The 18,731-nt window shown below is 43.2% G+C and overlaps 1 protein-coding gene across 1 annotated transcript; it reads right to left on the reverse strand.

Annotated features, from left to right (window-relative positions):
- Positions 1 to 9,816: 9,816 nt before the first annotated feature.
- On the reverse strand, positions 9,817 to 15,295 carry HSH2D (hematopoietic SH2 domain containing). The gene is made up of 5 exons (XM_075850512.1): positions 15,166 to 15,295; positions 13,857 to 13,946; positions 13,559 to 13,724; positions 11,086 to 11,352; positions 9,817 to 10,879 (listed from the first exon to the last, which is right to left on the reverse strand). Exons 1-5 carry the CDS (start codon positions 15,267 to 15,269, stop codon positions 10,499 to 10,501), a joined length of 1,008 nt encoding a protein of 335 aa, XP_075706627.1. The 5' UTR covers positions 15,270 to 15,295; the 3' UTR covers positions 9,817 to 10,498.
- Positions 15,296 to 18,731: the final 3,436 nt, after the last annotated feature.

Here is an 18,731-nt window from a genome sequence, read left to right on the forward strand (position 1 = left end):
CTACACAGATCATAAGAACCTCCTATACTTGCAGACTGCTCAACGCCTAAATTCTCGTCAAGCTCGGTGGGCATTATTCTTCTCCAGATTCGATTTTCAGCTTCACTACAGACCCGCTGGAAAGAATACCAAGGCTGACTCTTTATCTCGCTGTTTTGACCCCACAGACCAAGAGCCCAGCCCGCAGTTTATTATAGATCCTGAACGTATTATGATCGCTGCTCCAGCTGAAGTGGTACACATTCCCCAAAGAAAGACCTATGTACCCCCTAAACAAAGGGATTGTGTTCTTCGTTGGGGTCATGCCTCCAGCGTTTCTGGGCACCCTGGCATCAAAAAGACTCTCAATTTGATTGGCCGTCAGTACTGGTGGCCTTCCATGTCCCAAGACACTAAAGACTTTGTTTCAGCCTGCTCCACCTGCTCTCATAATAAAGTCTCCCATTTAAGACCTGCTGGCCTTTTGCATCCTCTACCCGTGCCTGACTCTCCCTGGTCGCACATTGCCATGGACTTCATCACCGATCTGCCTAGTTCTGCTGGGTGTACCATGATCTGGGTTGTAGTGGATCGCTTTTCCAAGATGGCGCACTTCGTACCCCTCTCAGGCCTTCCGTCATCTTCCCGACTGTCAACACTGTTTATCAGGCACATCTTTCGCCTTCATGGTCTTCCTAAGAATATTGTTTCTGACAGAGGAGTTCAGTTCATATCCAAGTTCTGGGGAGCCTTGTGCAAACTGCTGGAGGTCAAACTAGACTTCTCAATCCAATGGTCAAGTAGAGCGGATAAACCAAATACTTGAAAATTTCCTCAGGAATTTCGTGTCTCCACGACAAGACGACTGGGCAAGTCTACTTCCATGGGCCGAATTTGCATACAGAGGAATCTACTCCTTTCTTCTTGGTGTATGACCAGCACCCAGGTATTCCCCTACCAGTCTCTGAGCCTTCTGAGGTTCCAGCTGCTAACACGGTCCACCGCGACTTTGTACAGATATGGCAGAAGCCCAAGTACTCCATCCACAAAGCCGTGGCCAGGTTTAAGAGAGACGCGGATAAAAGACGCAGGATACCGCCACAGCTCCTTCCTGGGGATAAAGTCTGGCTGTCCACCCGGTACATACGTCTGAAGACCCCTTGTTACAAGCTAGCTCCTCGGTTTCTGGGCCCCTATGAGATAACAAAACAAATCAATACAGTAACTTTCAGACTTCACCTCCATCAGTCTATGAAATTCTCCAATTCCTTTGACATTTCTCTGCTGAAACCCACTATACTCAACCGATTAAAAAAAAAAATTCCTGTCCATCCTGCTCCTGCGGCTGATGCCGAGTTTGAAATTAAAGAGATCCTGGATGTCAAACGAACACTGGGGAGATTATGGTACCTAGTGAACTGGAAAGATTTTGGTCCTGATGAGAGATCATGGGAGCCCGTGGAGAATGTCAACGCCCCAGCTCTCATCAAGGACTTTGAATGAAGGTTTCCAAGCAAGCCAAAAAACGGGGGCGTAATGGAGGGGGTACTGTAACGGCTGCCGCGCCATTCCCCGTCTTCCCCACTGCCTCTGCCTCAGTTCCTGCGCCCTCCATTACCCCATGCTCATCCCGAGCTGCACTTACCAGATCCGGACGCTCTGCTGGCCCTGGGCGGCGTCAGGTAAGGGCATCCCTTACCTCCCTCCGCGGCTGTCATCCTCGATGTGCGGCTGCAGTCACTAGAGGGAGCGCGCGCTGACTCGTTCTGTCTTAAAGCGCCTTAATTCAAAAGACTTCCTATTTAAAGACGCTCTGTCACCACATTATAAGTGCCCTATATTGTACATGATGTGATAGGCGCCGTAATGTAGATTACAGCAGTGTTTTTGATTTAGAAAAACATTCATTTTTTATGGAGTTATGACCTATTGTAATGACGGGGGTGGGGAGACAGACAAGTGAGCCCTAATCTACCCACCACTCAGTCTCTGCCTACTTGCAACGACCCGCCCTAGGCGACGGGGTACAACTGGGCGACGGTCCCTACGCTCAATAAGTGCACGACAGACAAACAGACAAGGGTACACAGAGCTAGGGGGAGAAAGGGGCAGTTGCCCACGGCAACACCATGAGCAACAAGAGAAGTGAACAAGCCGAGTCAAACCAGGAGAGTACGAGGTGCCAAACGCAGAGCAGAAGAGTAGTAAACAAGCCGAGTCAAACCAGGAGTGTACGAGGTACCAAACGCAGAGCAGGAGAGTAGTCAGCAAGCCGGGGTCAAAATGAAGCTAGGACAATAGTACAAGAGCTGCAGCAGGGCCAGGAAACCAAACGAGAAGAATCACAAGCAAAAGGAGGAACAGGAAAGGCAGGTATAAATAGACAGAGGGCGGGAGCTAGCTCCATCTGGCCAGGCTGTGATAGGTTCTCCCATTCCTAAGCCTGCCACCCTGAGTGGTGGAAGATGGAGTCAGTCTCACAGACATAGAAGCAGGTGCAGACTGATTATCTATTGTCAGTGTCCTGACAATGAATATACATTACCTCCAGCCAGGACGTGATGTGTATTCAGAATCCTGACCACTTCTCTACACTTCTCTGTGATTTACAGCACAGCACAGATCTCGCTGTGAATGACAGCTTACAGCGTAATCTCGCGAGACTATGCCTGCTATGCTGTAAATCACAGAGACGCTACAGAAGTGGTCAGGATTCTGAATACACATCACTTCCTGGCTGGAGGTAATGTATATTCATTGTCAGGACACTGCAGTAATGTTAGTATATGTGGCTGCACATAGCGATATAGCTATATCGCTATGTGCAGAGTAAATGAATGGAGAGAAGCGTATGACAAGGATTGGTCAGCGTCATACACTTCTCTCCACAACGCCCACTTGGTCAAAAAGTAAAACACGCCCAGTTGTCCATTGAGAAACTCATTAGCATAAAGCTAATATAGGTCATAACTCCGTCAAAAATGATTGTTTTTCTAAATAATAAACACTGCTGTAATCTACATTACAGAGCAAATCACATCATGTACAATATAGGGCACTTATAATGTGGTGACAGAGCCTCTTTAAGGTTCCTCCTTCCTTTCACCATGCTTGTTCAACCAAGTTCCCCGTGTGTTTCCCTGTGCCCTGGTTCTCTGTTTCCTTCCCTTCTGCCTTTGTCTGGATTTCCCGATGCTGACCTCTGCCTGAACTTGGCTATCCTTGCCTGCCGCCTGCCTTGACCTATTGCTTCCATACCCGTTATGATGTCTGCTGCCTGTCCTGACTTCTGCCTTTCCATCCGACCGCCTCTACCCGCTGTGCCAAGCGTTGCCTGGGTTCCAAGTACCATCTCCCAGACGACACAGAGGATCCACAAACAAACCGGTGAGAACCGTTATACATCCCCATATCACTAGACCCAAAAAGAACAATTTTGCTTTCATCAGACCACAAAATGTTGCACCATTTCTCTTTGGGCAAGTCAATGTGTTCCTTGGCAAATTTGAACCTATGCAGGGCATGTCTTCTTTTTAACAACGGGACTTGCTACTGATGTAGCAGTACTCACTGGTAACTTCAGATCTTCTTTGATCTTTCCGGAGGTTGCCATTTTGGCTATTTTTCAATCCATTCCCCGCTACCTTTCGCGTCTTTCAGGTTTTGGTTGCCACTTCAATGTATTGGAGATCATTTCAGCTGAGCAGCCTATAATCAGGGCCGCACCGTCCATGAGGCGAGATTAGCTTCTCGCCTCAGTCCACCCCCTCCTGCACTAATCGTACCTGCGTCTATAGGACGCAGATACAATTACATGCATAAGTGCTGAATGGCCAGGCAAGTTCCGTGACAATATTTCCAAACATTCCCCTGTATGTTTTTTTTCAGATGCAGCAAAATCTATAAAATCAACTTCTAAACCGGCGCACACTATATGCTAATTACTCATTAAAGGGTCATGGGGCGATGCCGCTATCCTGAAGAGTCACAGAGTCCTTCATCCAAACCCACCTTTCCATGCTTGATTGACATCCTCCTGGCTGATATACATTACTACCAGTCTCCTCCAACTTTCTCGGATGCGCCATTGCACCGTGCAGCGAGGTGTATTCTGCCCGGCTGCACCGCACATGCCAGTAGAAGGCACCCGCAAGAGTTGGAGGAGGCTAAGAGTGATGTAGAACAGACAGGGGATGTCAATCTAAATCTGGGCGGCGCCATTTCAATTTTCGCCTCAGGCAGTAGAAAATCTCGAATCAGCCCTGCCTACAATTTGCTGCACTTCTATATATGTTTTTCCCTCTCCAATCAACTTTTTAATCAAAGTAGGTTTTTCATCAGAACAATGTCTGGAACGACCCATTTTCCCCAGTATTTCAAAAGGAAATGCACTATGACCAACATGTGCAACATTTGCCACCCTCCTATCTTAAATAAGGGCCAAAATTGACACCTGTTATTCCACAGAATGAATGACTTCCCCAATTTAACTCCTCACTGCTATTATTTTGAACAAGCCCCTTTCAATGAATGATTCAATGACTCAGAATGCGCGGCATGCATGTCCTAAATGTTGGCTGTTTTTTTTCTACTACACATACAAGTAAATTATTTAGAAATATCACTTCTACCAAAAACATTGATTTATCAGGTCAATGATGTTGGACTGCTAGTTTTTTTTAACACTACTGTACCTATTGCACAAAGAAGACCTTCTTAAATGTCTAAAAATTATAAATATTAAAAATTATAAATATCCAAGGTGTCTCTCAACCCTACTAAACTAGAAACAAAAAAACGAAAGATATAACAAATTACGTAATAAGGATCTGTTCACATTGGTATTCTGTTTCGTCAGGATTCTGGTGTTTTTGAAGGCAAGGATAGTATAGTTTGCAGTGGAAACATTGTAAATTATAATTCAATGGGATCTGTCTAGATTTCTTAGGATCCCTCTGAGAAGTGGTCCATTATCCCTTTCATGGCTATGGTTTTCTGAACATGAGCCTAAGGCCTCATGCACACAGCCGTGACCGTTTAAACGGCAAAACACAAACCGCACATGGATGGCTTCCGTGTGTGGTCCGTTTTTTTAACGGACCATTGAATAGAATAAGCGGAACTTATCAGCAAAAACTGCCAAAAATAGGTCCTGCTCTGAGTTTTGCGGATCAGACACACGGATCCGCAAAAAAACTGATGCGTGCATGTCCCTATTGAATTGAATGGGTTAGGGCCTGTTCACATCACCGTTCGCTTTCAGTTCCGGGGTTCCGTCTGAGGTTTCCGTCGGGTGAACCCCGCAAAGGAAAGTGAAACTGAAACCACAGCTTCCGTTTCCGTCACCATTGATATCAATGGTGACGAAAACATTGCTAATGGTTTCCGTTCGTCACCATTCCGGCAGGTTTCCGATTTTCCGACAGAATCAATAGCGCAGTCGACTCTATTGATTCCGTCGTTAAAATGGAAACCTGCTGGAATGGTGACGAACTGAAACCATTAGCGATGTTTCCGTCACCATTGATATCAATGGTGACTGAAACGGAAGCTGTGGTTTCAGTTTCCGTTGCAGGGGTTCACCCGGCGGAAACCTCCAACGGAACTCCGGAACGGAAAGCGAATGGTGATGTGAACAGGCCCTAAGTGTGCTATCTGTTCAAAAAAAACTGATGCCACACTGAAGAAAATAACGGCTGTGTGCATGAGCCCTTAGTAATGATTTTGTAACATAAATTGTAAATATGATTGATCTAATGTATTTTATTTGTTTTTGTTTCTTTTCAACAGCACATTTCATATCCGGATTTAAAGTCTCCATCTCTTCAGAGCTGTTCACTTTTCTGCTTTCAATTTTATATTATATATACAAAGAAGTTTTAAAATAATACAGATGCTTTACTAATGTATTTTTAAATAAATTCTCAGAACCTCATGTAAGCGCTGGCATTATGAGATCCAAACAATAAGACAACTTTTACACTTTACCAATGAGCTCCAACTTTTACACTTGACTAATGAACCACCATGTATTTATCTGAAAATATGAATACTTTAAAGTACTGCCGTCCCCACAGGAAGAAAGGGGGCTTAGGAGCTTACTACATACTGTTTGATTATTACGTTCAATGTATGAATCATATGCGGTAACCCCCCTCAAGTGACGGCTGCAGGCAGAAATAATTGTTACATCAAATTGAATACTTAGCAAAGAATTAGGTGCTCAATTATAGGAAAAATGGTACTCCGACCACAGGTGGACATTTCCTCTGATCTATATTTAAAGGCTATGTACACCTGTGAGGGCATTTTTTTTAATTTTTTTTTAATAAATAGGTCTGTGTGTTTAGTGTAACTTTGTAATTAGTTTTTATTAAAAAAAAATCCTTTAACTTTTGGATATACAGCAGTTCTGTATTCTCTATACATAGCAGCTGAATCGCTCGTTTTACACTGAATCCGTCAGTCCCGTGGTCCTGACGGGTTCAGTGTCGGTGGGTCCTGCGTGTCTCTGACAGGACCCTCTGACACTGAACCTGTCAGATCTGCGGGACTGATGGATTCAGTGTAAAACGAGCGATACAGCTGCTACAATGGCGGATCATAATATGGGCACATAATCTTAAAAACTATGCAGCGCACTTGCGCTGCTAACTGTCGCTGCAGAGATGGGGAGAAGGTGCAGGGAGAGCAATTCGGGGCAGGCTTAGCCGGGATAGTGAAAGTTACACCTCTCTACATAAATGTGCTCCGAATAGTAGGCTAAAGGACCTTTTGATGACGTCATGCCCATGTGACCCCGCCCACCAATCAGGTCCTTCTACCACAGTGAAGAAGCAGATATTCTGCAGGGGAGAAGGCCCGCCCACCAGTCAGGTCTTTACACAGAGCTCCAGGCTGGTGAGTGCTTTTCCAAACCCCCATCCCTTCATCCCTCCCTCCATCTCTTCATCAATTCATCCATCCATTACCCCCTTCCTTCATCACTCACTCCCTCCATCACCCACTCCCTCTCTCCCTCCATCACTCACTTCCTCACTCTCTTCATCACTCCCTCACTTCATCCCTCCCTCTCTTTATCCCTCCATCACTCACTCCCTCCCTTCATCACTGCTGTGTGTGGCACTATCTACAGGGGCTGTGTGTGTGACGCTATCTACAGGGGGCTGTGTGTGATGCTATCTACAGGGGGATGTGTGTGTGATGCTATCTACAGGGGGATGTGTTTGTGACGCTATCTACAGGGGCTGTTTGTGTGACGCTATCTACAGGGGGATGTGTGTGTGACGCTATCTACAGGGGCTGTGTGTGTGACCCTATCTACAGGGGTTGTTTGTGTGGCACTATCTACAGGGGCTGTGTGTGGCACTATCTACAGGGGCTGTGTGTGTGACGCTATCTACAGGGGCTGTGTGTGTGACGCTATATACAGGGCCCTTTGTGCATGTGGTGCTTTACTATACAGGGTTTGACACAATTATATTCAGGGGTGCAGTGTATGGTGCTATTATATTTAGAGGCACAGTATGTGGCACCATGATAATTTTATTTTCATTTATAGGTGTAGAAATGTTGGAAATGTGAGAAACAGAAGACATCTAAGTGGCAAATTCTGCAGAAATGGGTCATGGCCGGGAGAAGTCGTCATGAAGTCTGGACCGGATGGAGAAGAAAAGAGGAAAAAAGTTACCAGAATCTGAGAAGTCGTCACCTGTGAGTCACTAGATTTATAGAGAATCTGTCACCTCTCCTGTGTGTTACCATTCCCGTTGTCAGGAGGATGTGTCCCTGCACAGTGTGATACTGTCAGCGATGGTTGGAGACTGTCAGTATGTAGGGACACAGCCCTTTGACAAGGGGAATCGTAACACCCATTTGTTAATTCTTGCACAAAAAGGTAGTGTTACGGTGTGGCGGGGGAGAAGGGGGGCCCAAGTTTGGGTAACAGCCCAGGGCCTATAGTCTACTTAATCCGCCACTGAGCTGCTATGTATAGAGAATACAGAACTGCCGTATCTCCAAAAGTTAAAGGATGTTTTTTTAATAAAGACTAATTACAAAGTTACACAAAACACACTGACTAATCTATTTATAAAAAAAAAAAAATACCTTCAAAGGTGTTCATAGCTTTTCATGTGGTACAAACTGATCAACTCAATCTTCTCCCATTATAAGGTATGCTGTGATACTCCTGATCGTCGGCGGCTGTTTTGGTCAATAGTTACCAACCATGTAGCTCTCAGCAAGAGCTGATTAAGTGTGTTACATGTGTATTTGAAGGATTTTACTGTAAATTCTAGATTGGCAACAAGGAAGAAGAACATATGTAAAACTAAACAGATAAACTATAAAACACAGATCTACAAAAAGAACAAATACAATTGTGATAAATAACAATATTCTTTGCAAACTATTTCTGCTGGTGGATTGTTGAGTCACACATCGTTCATGTGCATTTATTTGTAATGTTGCAATAGCAGAGAAAGCCCCAATTCATACAGTGTAGTTATGGTGCAGGTATTTTTCTAATTGTTGTTTTTTTACCAAAAGTAGCAGTGGATGCAATAAAGAGGAGTACAATTCTTCCCTTTATAAGTTTTCTCTATTTTGTATCCACTCCTGGCTTTGCGTATGAAAAAAATTTAATAAATGCGCCACATTGCATGGGTGAATTTTGGCCTGAACAGGTTTATTCCAGGAAAGGCCTAATTTTAGTCATATTTTTAGATATTACATTATATTTATATAACAATAATATTTAACATTTAAACACAAGTATTTCATACAAACATTCTGTAACCAAACAGTAACAGTCTATGCTGTACAGCAATCTTTTAGTCGACTACGCTATTGTTTCCGTAAAAGAAACGGAAACTTTACGGAACGGAAACCAACTGAAATGGAAGCATTACGAGTGAAATCAATGGTAATGAAAACAAAAGCTGTAGTTTCTGTTCGGCTTTCCGTTCATCTGTTCTTCTGATGGATAGATGAACGGAAACCCCAAACGAAACCCGACTCCGATGCAGACAGGCTCTTAGTTGCAGCAGAGTTGAAATGTAAGTACATTGTAATAAAATGTGTTTTCAAAAGTGACCAAAATTAGGTTGTATGCTGTTAAAATCACAATTGTTTGCATCAATTGTCTGCCCAGGTCATAGTTCTATACACATCGTGGTGCCAGGACTGGAGAGGGCACAAATATGTAAATCTAGACTTCGGCCACAATATATCTAACTACTCCTACTCCCTTTCCCAACACCATTCCATTATTTGTACAGTCTTCATTACACAGTATAAGTGTTTCCAACCAGGGTTCCCTGAAAACTGGAAGGGGTTCCTCAGAAGAAAGCGGCAGCAAGTACTGTCACTTTTACAGGATGAATGGTAAATCAATTCCATTCTGAACATAGATGCTGTCAACAAACCTCGCCAATGAGAAAGAATTCTAGAATGCTAAATCCGTGCTACACAAAGCTTTTTGAGTAAGGAATGGGAATCAGAGTTACCCAGGAGGGAAGCATTTTTCAGGGGCTCGGGAATCACTGCATTACACAGTCTTTAAACTTTCGTTACATAACTCTAGAAAACCCAGACTATTTTGCTAAACCATAGAAGTAGTAAGAAGAGGTATTATAGGTAAAAACATCTGTCATTTCACTGGACAGTGGGATACTGGCAGGGAACAGGGAACAGAAGAACATTTCTGACAGCAAGTATAGGAGAGATTTTGTCAGACAGTCTTGAGGTTAACACACTTTATACTACTCCTTGCAATGACTGTACACTGCCGGACCATGATGAAACTACCAAATTGATGCTGTATTTTGGATTCTGTGTAGCACATTTTGTTTCTAGTCTACCCACAGTGTGCACAAGATTGGGGGCAAACAAGTTTAGCCTGGCTATTATCTGGTTAAACTGATCAGACGTTACTTCTTAGATGATAGTCACAAAGTAGATTTTTCATACTAATTGAACCATCCTTTCTCAGTGAGCTATATACCAGGAAACAGTCATATTTTGTTATTTAATGACATATTCACAGGATCCCAATGTTACTCTAAAAAGAGGTTTTATAATAAAACATTGTCTGTGTATGTATGTTTGAGTTACATCTACATCTTATAGCAGAGGCTGTAGTGTTATATCAGTGTTACTGCCCTTTAGATCTCATGCACATGGCCATATTTCAGGTCTATGTTCTGCGGATCCATAATGCAGTGCCGATACCTTACCTCCAATTTTATGCGGAGGCACATAGAGGTTTTTTCTCATTCAGAATCCATGCTGGATTACAGTTATTCTCCCCTAATAGCATTGCTCCTAGGGGAGGATAAGGCGCCTCACAGAGGCTATATGTATAGGGTGGCAAACTCTGTAATATGGACACGTAGAGACTTTGTGTTCTATAGTACAGGGTAAGTGCACTTGCCTTTACTTCAAGAAAATCCATGATACCCACATGTATATGATATTACTGTACAGTATATTTCAACATTAGTCCACTTTCTCCTGTTTAGGAAAATCCTGGTGCAAACGGGGGAGGTGCTCTATATTCCTCTGGGGCACTTGGTTGATGATATCTCTGCTGTGGTGTTGGAGCTGAATTCTTCTGTCCTGCCTGCCCCAAGCGTCCAAAATTGCCCCTGACATTTTTCATGTGCATTGACATCGCATTTTCCATTTTCTTAAAATCCTGAGCTAATTCTCCTTCTTTCATGAAAGACACTGCTTTGTTCACTGCAGTTTTACAAGCTTTCAAGGGTTTCTTTGATGAATTGCCCAGTTTTTCTCCATCTTTAGTGTTCCAATTTGAGCTTTGAGCTGTATTTGGGTATAGTAAATCTACACTTTGTGACTTTGTTATAGATCTGTGTTCCCTTGGCACCACAAGGACCTGCAAATAAAAAGCACAACCTGATTTAATATTAAATTAATATTTAAGGAATAGAACTTTCAACCGTTTCCTATTTTTTTGCCCACTAGTGTGCATGCCCACCAGTAGTGTGCATGCCCACCAGTAGTGACCATGCCCACCAGTGTTTTCCCAGGTACTGTTAACAAGATCTATGCTTGTCAACATGCTAAAATTCATTTACTTACAGTGTTGCTTGGCATCTGTAGTTCTGTGGGCAGGGATGGATACAGCATGTTGACTGTGGCAGGATTGCATGGTGGTGTCATTATTTGGGAATTGAAGGAATTGGAAGTCTGAAATCTTCTTGGTGGCAAAGGTGGGACGTGTGTTTCTGCAGTCAGTGAGGCAGGCATGGGGATGCTTATAGAAAAATGCTCTGGACTGTGAAATGGTGTGGGCAATTTTGGTCTGTTTTCAAATAATTCTTCATAATCCGCAACGGATGTTGTTTTCTGTAACAGATCAGATCATGAATGTTTGTATCAAGTTAACTGGATAACTATGCTGCTATTATGTTTCAGTCCTTATTACAACTGCAAGGGAAAAAGTTTCATTATTTTATTAAAAAGTTTACAAAGAGCACTTCAATGTGATTCAATGTGAAGTCCACACTATTTACTTTAGTTTTTAAACTGCAGCTTCAACTAAAGGCCTGTTCACATCAGCATTCGGCATCCGTAAACTTTACATTTTTTCATGGAAATGATAGCGTAGTTGACAGCACTGTTTCCGTGACAAAAACTTTCCGGAACGGAAACAAACTGAAACCAACTGAAACTGAAGCATTACCATTGAGATAAATGGAAATGCAGACGGAAGCTATGGTTTACATTTGGCTTTCCTTTTATCGGATCTTCTGACGGAAAGGTTGAACGGAACAGATGAACGGATGCCGAATGTTGATGTGAACAGACCCTTAGATTTAGCTCCAACTTGACTATATTATCAGCAAATAGCAAAGCTAATATGTTTACAATATATCTTTCAATACGGACTTGCTGTGTTCATTACATTTTCACTTAATTTTTACTGAACAATGTAGAAATAATGGACTGCTTACCTGAAAACTTTAAAAAAGCAAGCAAGCTGCTGTTGATGGATCTTAGGGCTCACGCACATGAGCGTATCACATATGACAACAGAAAAATATTGCTAAATATTCTGTCAGACACTGTATTCTGAAGCTATTCTCCCCAAGAAGCATTGCTTCTAGGGCAGAATACCTTCAGAATATGTCTCCGTGTGGCGGCATATGGAGTGCTTATTTCTCTTTAGTACAAGCAACAAGAGATTTTTTTTAAATATATATATATACTGTTCAGACCAAAAAACAACTTAAAAATAAGCGAAAGCATCAAAAAACGTTAAAGGGGTTTTCCTATCTAGAGTATTTATGCCAAAAATGACTGTTCGGCCCTGTTCACACTGTTCAGTATTTTGACAAGCTTTTGGAGCGGAAACCGCTCCGCAAAACGTCAAAAACCGGCCGAAAATGCCTCCCATTGATTTCAATGGGAGGCGGGGCGTTTTTTTCCCCCGAGCGGGTTACGCGGCTACGCCTCTGACCTCCCATTGACATCAATGGGAGGCACAGAAAGCATATTTCGCTGAGTTTGTTGCCCGTGGCACTCAATGGGCGCGAGCGAAAAACGCGGCGAAAATCGCGGCAAACGCCGTGCAGGAAGGTCAAAATCTGCCTCAAAATTCCAAACAGAATTTTGAGGCAGAATTTTCCTCCTGCAAAAAACTCAGTGTGAACACAGCCTTAGGGTATGTTCACACGGCCTATTTTCGTCCGTTTTTCGTGCCGTAAATGCCCGAAAAATGTCCGAAAAATTGAAAGGGGAACGCCTCCAAACATCTGCCCATTGATTTCAATGGGAAAACGGCATTCTGTACCGACGGAGCATTTTGTCGTGGCGTTTTTGACGCGTAAAAAACAGCTGCGAAAAAGAAGAAGTGCAGGACACTTCTTGGGAAGTTTTTGGAGCCGGTTTCCATAGACTCTATTGAAAAAAGCTACAAAAACGGCAGTAAAAAACGCAGTGAAAATTGCAGCGAAAATCGCGAGTGGCACAAAAAACGTCTGAAAATCAGGAGCTGTTTTCCCTTGAAAACTGCTCCATATTTTGAGACGTTTTCGAGTTTGTGTGTGAACATACCCTTAGGTGCCGCTCCACCTGTGAGTACCTCACCTATGGGAGAACAGTTTCCCGTGACCCATGTTCATTGACAGAAAGCATCACTTTTCTCATAGAAATCAAAAGAGTGGCGACCGTACGCAATGTCTTTCCATTGAAGTCTATGGGAGTTACGGAAAAAGTTGATTGTCGCTTTAAATTGTCAAATGGGTTTCCTGGGACCCGCACCTATCAGACACTTATGAGGATATGTCTTCCTGTGGATATGTCATAAATGTCTAAGAACTAAATACCCTTTTACTGAACGTGTATTACAAAGATACTATATTGCTACATGTGTTGCTTATATTGCCAATGTTGTCATATTTTTACAAACCTCTTTTTAGGCATTTATAGGAACCCTGTAACCCAAAGTATGTAAATCAGCAGCGAGTACAAGAATTGCATAATACATATAAAATCGATTCACTGTGAATATGGATTATATTTTCATGTCAAAATTGGGGGTATCACGTACCTGTCCACATGATTGAGTTAAAACTTCATTATAAGGGTACAGAGGATTCTGTGTGTGATACTTTACAAGATCCTCTAGTGTATTGTGGGTTCTTGTATCTCCAGAAAGGATGCATTGTTGATCTTTCAAAACATCAATCATGAAATGTCTGTAGCGATCCATAGTCCTATGAATAAGGTAATAAAGTAATCCATCAGCAGGCCTTATCCTATCTTATTGCACTTTAACTTATTTTTTAATAGAAAACTCGTTTTGGTTTTAATTCTTTTAAGACTTTAAATTTAAAGTACCACATTACCTGTAGGATAAGCTGTAGCCAATTCTGCTTTCACTAACTCTGATAAGAAAGCATCCCATTGTTTCGTCCTTCAGTAAATCTTCCGCATCCCTATAATTGTAATAAAGACAAGTTTTTTTACGTGATCATACAAAACAAAAATCTCATCGTAGAGGTTAGAGTTTTGTTTTCTTGAAACAGCAAAAACGTCCGAAAAATCCGAAGCAGAACGCCTCCAAACATCTGCCCATTGATTTCAATGGGAAAAATGGCATTCTGTTTTGACGGGATTTTTTTTACGCGGCTGTTTTGAAAAACGGCCGCGGAAAAAACGGCCGCGAAAAAGTGCATGTCACTTCTTGAGCCATTTTTGAAGCAGTTTTTCATTGACTCTATGGAAAAACAGTTCCAAAAACGTCCGTAAAAAACGCAGCGAAAAACGCAAGTTTGAATAAAAACGTCTGCAAATCAGGAGCTGTTTTCCCTTGAAAACAGCTCCGTATTTTCTGTCATTTTTTGCTAAGTGTGTGAACATAGCCTTACGCTCCCAGATAATTAAAGGATACAGGAGGGAACTAATATTTTTTTTAAATCTATCTTGTCATTCCAGCAGTCATAATTATATGAAGCCTTTTCTATTTTTTTTTAGGCAGTACTTTCCTCTAAAATACATTTGCATACTATTTATACTACACGCATATTGTTAAATATTATGAAAACTATTAATTTCAACAGTGTCCCTCCCCCAGTCCTTGATAGCAGTATGCAGCGAATAAGGTGTTAAATGTTAAACTTACACTAAATATCTAGTTTTATATTTGATGCAGAAAACAGCACTATGTATGAGTGTGATCATATGATGATAACAAAAATGTATACTTCTAGCTGAATGCAGCTACCACTAGGAGGAGCTAACTGCAGATGGATGTATACAGCTAGTATTGAACTCAAAAGGAACTGTTTAAATCTGCATGCATTGAGCTCCCCAAAGTGGCGGCACATACATTTACAGTATAATCACAGCAAGCAGAGGAAGTAGTTCAGTGCCAGGCCTCCTCCTACTACAGCATTTGCAAGCTCTGCCTCTTTTTTTAGGTATGCCATGGAACCACGGTGGCATACAGGTCTCTGTCTAGGTTACAGAGCTGCCTAATCACATTAGATCTTGTGGTTTTCCTTTGTTGAATTCTAAGGTATTTTCACTAGAAATGGTAAAACTCTAAAAAGGTCTCATAATGACTTAAAACGAGCCGTCCAATCGTGAAGGGAGGATCACTAGGATAACCCGATGATAAAACAAAAGGATTTTTAATATAGTTAAGACACTTACTTTCTTGTGATAACGCCATGAAACCATTCAGGGATGCCATTGTGTAAAAACCATTCCGATTGTGTTTCAATGAACCATTGTACAGATGGTCTGTTTTCTTCCATTTTCTCCTCAAATACTTGGTATCCTGTGCCAGGATAAAACTATTTATGATACGTAATTTATATCACGCAATGATATAGACAATACATCACACTGGTGTACACCACCTAAGTAAGTTGTATGCTTGAGGGAATAGGAGAGGGGAAAATCTATTAATATTTAACTTTTATTAGTATGCATTAAAATAAACAATTGAACCAAAAATCCGATGGTGCAATCGAGTATGTGTGAGTAACCCCCAAACTCACATACCTTTTGGCCATATGACAATATGTTGTGAATAATACTGTGATTTTGCATGAAATGTTGTGCTGTCAAATATGGTCACAGTAGGAGGCATGTAAACTTCTGTGCTGCCTGAATTAGCAAGCAGCGCAGTACAAGTAAATTTGGATTATCATATTGGCAGAAGCTGTATGGGAACTCCTAGGGTAGTCAAGAGACAGTAGAATATAATCTCAAACTGTGACAGCAGCAATTAATCAATTGACAGTACTTGTGATTCACATAGAGTAGTGTGCTGCCAGCGGAAGCACGTGAGCCTCTGTGCTGCCTGGGCTAACAAGCAGCGTGGTACAAGTAGATTTGGATTATCATATCGGCAAGAGCCGCATGGGAACTCCTGAAGTAGTCAAGAGAAAGTAAAGTATAGTGTCAAGCTGTGACAGCAGCAATTTAATGATGGATAATACTAGTGTGTTGCCATGCGGTTGTATTGCGGCACAGTATGAACGTGTGCCTGCCGACTGCGCTCTCACGCCGGTGTCCCTGATGCCAGAGCAGCAGCGTGGAGAGCAGCGGTGTCTGCACAGTGTAACAGCGCTCAGCTGTCAGCCGGGACAGCGGTATCCGTGAGCCGTCCTGAAGTCGGGCTCTGCTCTCAACATTGTCAGACCAGCATGTACGCTGTGTCTGAGAGCAGGGCAGCAGGGACTCTAGCGCTGTGATACCAAAATTAACCCTGAAGGACAGACAGTCCTGCAGGGTAGGGACCGCGCTCTGCTCCCGTGAGTAGACGGAGTAGCAACGCGGAAGAGACCGCACAGAGAATTCACTGGCGGTTAAACGTAGTGTGGCAGCTAAAAGGGAAAACACACCCAGCTGCAGGTATGAGACACAGCGGAGTGTGTTGCTAGCTGTTGTACTGCTAGATAGACAACTGACGGCTGTCAGCCGTATAGTAGGAAACTGTAGTTAAGCTAGAGACCGATTGATATGAGCTGTACAGCTAAGGCCATGTGTTGCATCATGGACATGTAAAAGTTCTAAGCACCCGACACGCGTTTCGCCAGCATTCTGGCTTCTTCTAGGGGTCAGACCCAAACACCAAAACCGCGTGCCATAAGGATGGCATATGCGTGAAAATCACGCAGCCACGCACCATTCACTGATGACACACGCAACTGCAACGTTTTTTGCACACGCAAAACGCACATGCTAGTGTGAATCCGGCCTGAGAGTCACACTGACAGAAAGAATATGAGGATCAGCCTCCCGCTGGTCCTCATAGTCTTCCGTGCATGGCAGACCCGGAGGCCGTTGTATGGCCTCCGGTTTTGCCATGACACCAATCGCAGCACCCGCAATCGGTCCCCGGGAAAGTTTGTTGCAGAAACAAACTTTCCCTGCGATCACATGATCGGGACCTGAACTAATCAGGTCCCGATCATGTCTCCGGGACCAGAGACTGGTGTTAACAGCGCGATCCAGGTGTCAGCGCTACTTTGGGACACCCGATCGCACTGCTAACACTTTCTCTGTCTTCTCTCTCTTCCGAACTCACACTGACAGGAGGCAGTGGGAGAGAAAAAGTTATAACCATGAAGTGCCGGGAAAGTTTGTTAATACAACAAACTTTCCCTGTGGTCGCTATGATTGGCTATCATAGCGATCACATGATTAGGACCTCAACCAATCAGGCCCTGATGAGAGCACCCAGACCAGAGGCTGATAGCAACAGCTCGTTCCGGGTGCTAGACGCACTCTGGGGGACCCGATCGCCGACTTTAGGAGGAACATGAATTAACGTCGGCGCTGCACAAAGCCCAGCAAGCGCTGACGTTAATTTACCGTCGGAGGTCGGGAAGTGGTTAATTAGAGCAGATAAAAGTTGACTTCCTAACCTGAGCTAATTTTGTGGGCTTAGTCCCTAGAGAGAGGTGTCTACAATTATATAGGCATAATGTTCTGTGTAGGGACCTCCTGTATGAGGTTGCCTTTTCGTGGTAGATGGGCTCACACACTTTGATCAAACTAAGCGTTAAGAACCTCACATTATAAGTATAATAAATATAGTAGCAATTCAAATGAAAGTAATAAAACAATTATATAATAAATATTAAAGGTATACATCTGGCAGTTTACTGTTGCTGATTGCTGATTGGTAGAATGCTCAACCAATCAATCACTCTTTCCCTCACAGAAACAATGGCAATTGAAATAGTCACTACTGGTTTGACTCGGCTTGTTCACTACTCTCCTGCTCTGTGTTTGGCACCTCGTACTCTCCTGGTTTGACTCGGCTTGTTTACTACTCTTCTGCTCTGCGTTTGGCACCTCGTACTCTCCTGGTTTGACTCGGCTTGTTCACTTCTCTTGTTGCTCACGGTGTTGCCGTGGGCAACTGCCCCTTTCTCCCCCTAGCTCTGTGTACCCTTGTCTGTTTGTCTGTCGTGCACTTATTGAGCGTATGGACCATCGCCCAGTTGTACCCCGTCGCCTAGGGCGGGTCGTTGCAAGTAGGCAGGGACTGAGTGGTGGGTAGATTAGGGCTCACTTGTCTGTCTCCCCACCCCCGTCATTACACAAAGTACAGATAATTGGTATTGCTACATCTGTAATCCAAACTATAAAATGATCACGTTACTTAAAAGGGTAGTCCCAACTTAGCCATTTATGGCATATCCACAGGATTTGCCATAAATGACTGATACATGTGGGTCCCACATGTGAGTCTATCAAGAAAGGGGGTCACGCAACCCCCTTAAGCCTGGTGTGGCAGCATTTCAAGTGGGGACTAGTGGAGAGAGAGACGCTTTAAATGGGAGTAACGAAAACAGCCGAGGAAGAGGAGTAGAACATAAAAGCGCTGCTCGGCTGTTTCCATAACTCCCATAAAGTAGAATTGAGAGAGCCTCTCCACTAGTCCCTACCTGAAATATTTGGCCAGTCGCCACCGCACCTGGCGGAACGGGGGTCGGGTGACCCTTGTTCTCTATATAGGTGCCGGTCCCAGAGCTGGGACTGGCATCTATCAGACATTTATGGCGTATTCTCTGGATATTCTATAAATGTGTAAGCCGGGAATACCTCTTTAACATGCATGGTGAATGTCAGAATTGAAAATCGTCTGTACTCCAAAATGGTACCAATGAAAACCTCAACTCATTCAGCAAAAAACAAGTCTTTACACAGCTCCATCAACTAAAAAAAAAAAAAAGTTATTGCTCTCAGAGTATGGCGAC

Source organism: Rhinoderma darwinii, chromosome 1 (genome assembly GCF_050947455.1).
Source record: "Rhinoderma darwinii isolate aRhiDar2 chromosome 1, aRhiDar2.hap1, whole genome shotgun sequence".
In the NCBI taxonomy this organism is placed as follows: domain Eukaryota; kingdom Metazoa; phylum Chordata; class Amphibia; order Anura; family Rhinodermatidae; genus Rhinoderma; species Rhinoderma darwinii.

Bases quoted from the DNA above. Each gene is read 5' to 3' on its own strand.
- HSH2D (XM_075850512.1), bottom strand. From the start codon at position 15,269: ATGGAAGAAAACAGACCATCTGTACAATGGTTCATTGAAACACAATCG. The intron at 13,947-15,165 runs GTAAGTGTCTTA...TTACAATTATAG, and splicing joins CATGGCGTTATCACAAGAAA to GGATGCGGAAGATTTACTGA. The intron at 11,353-13,558 runs GTACGTGATACC...GATCTGTTACAG, and splicing joins TAACTCAATCATGTGGACAG to AAAACAACATCCGTTGCGGA.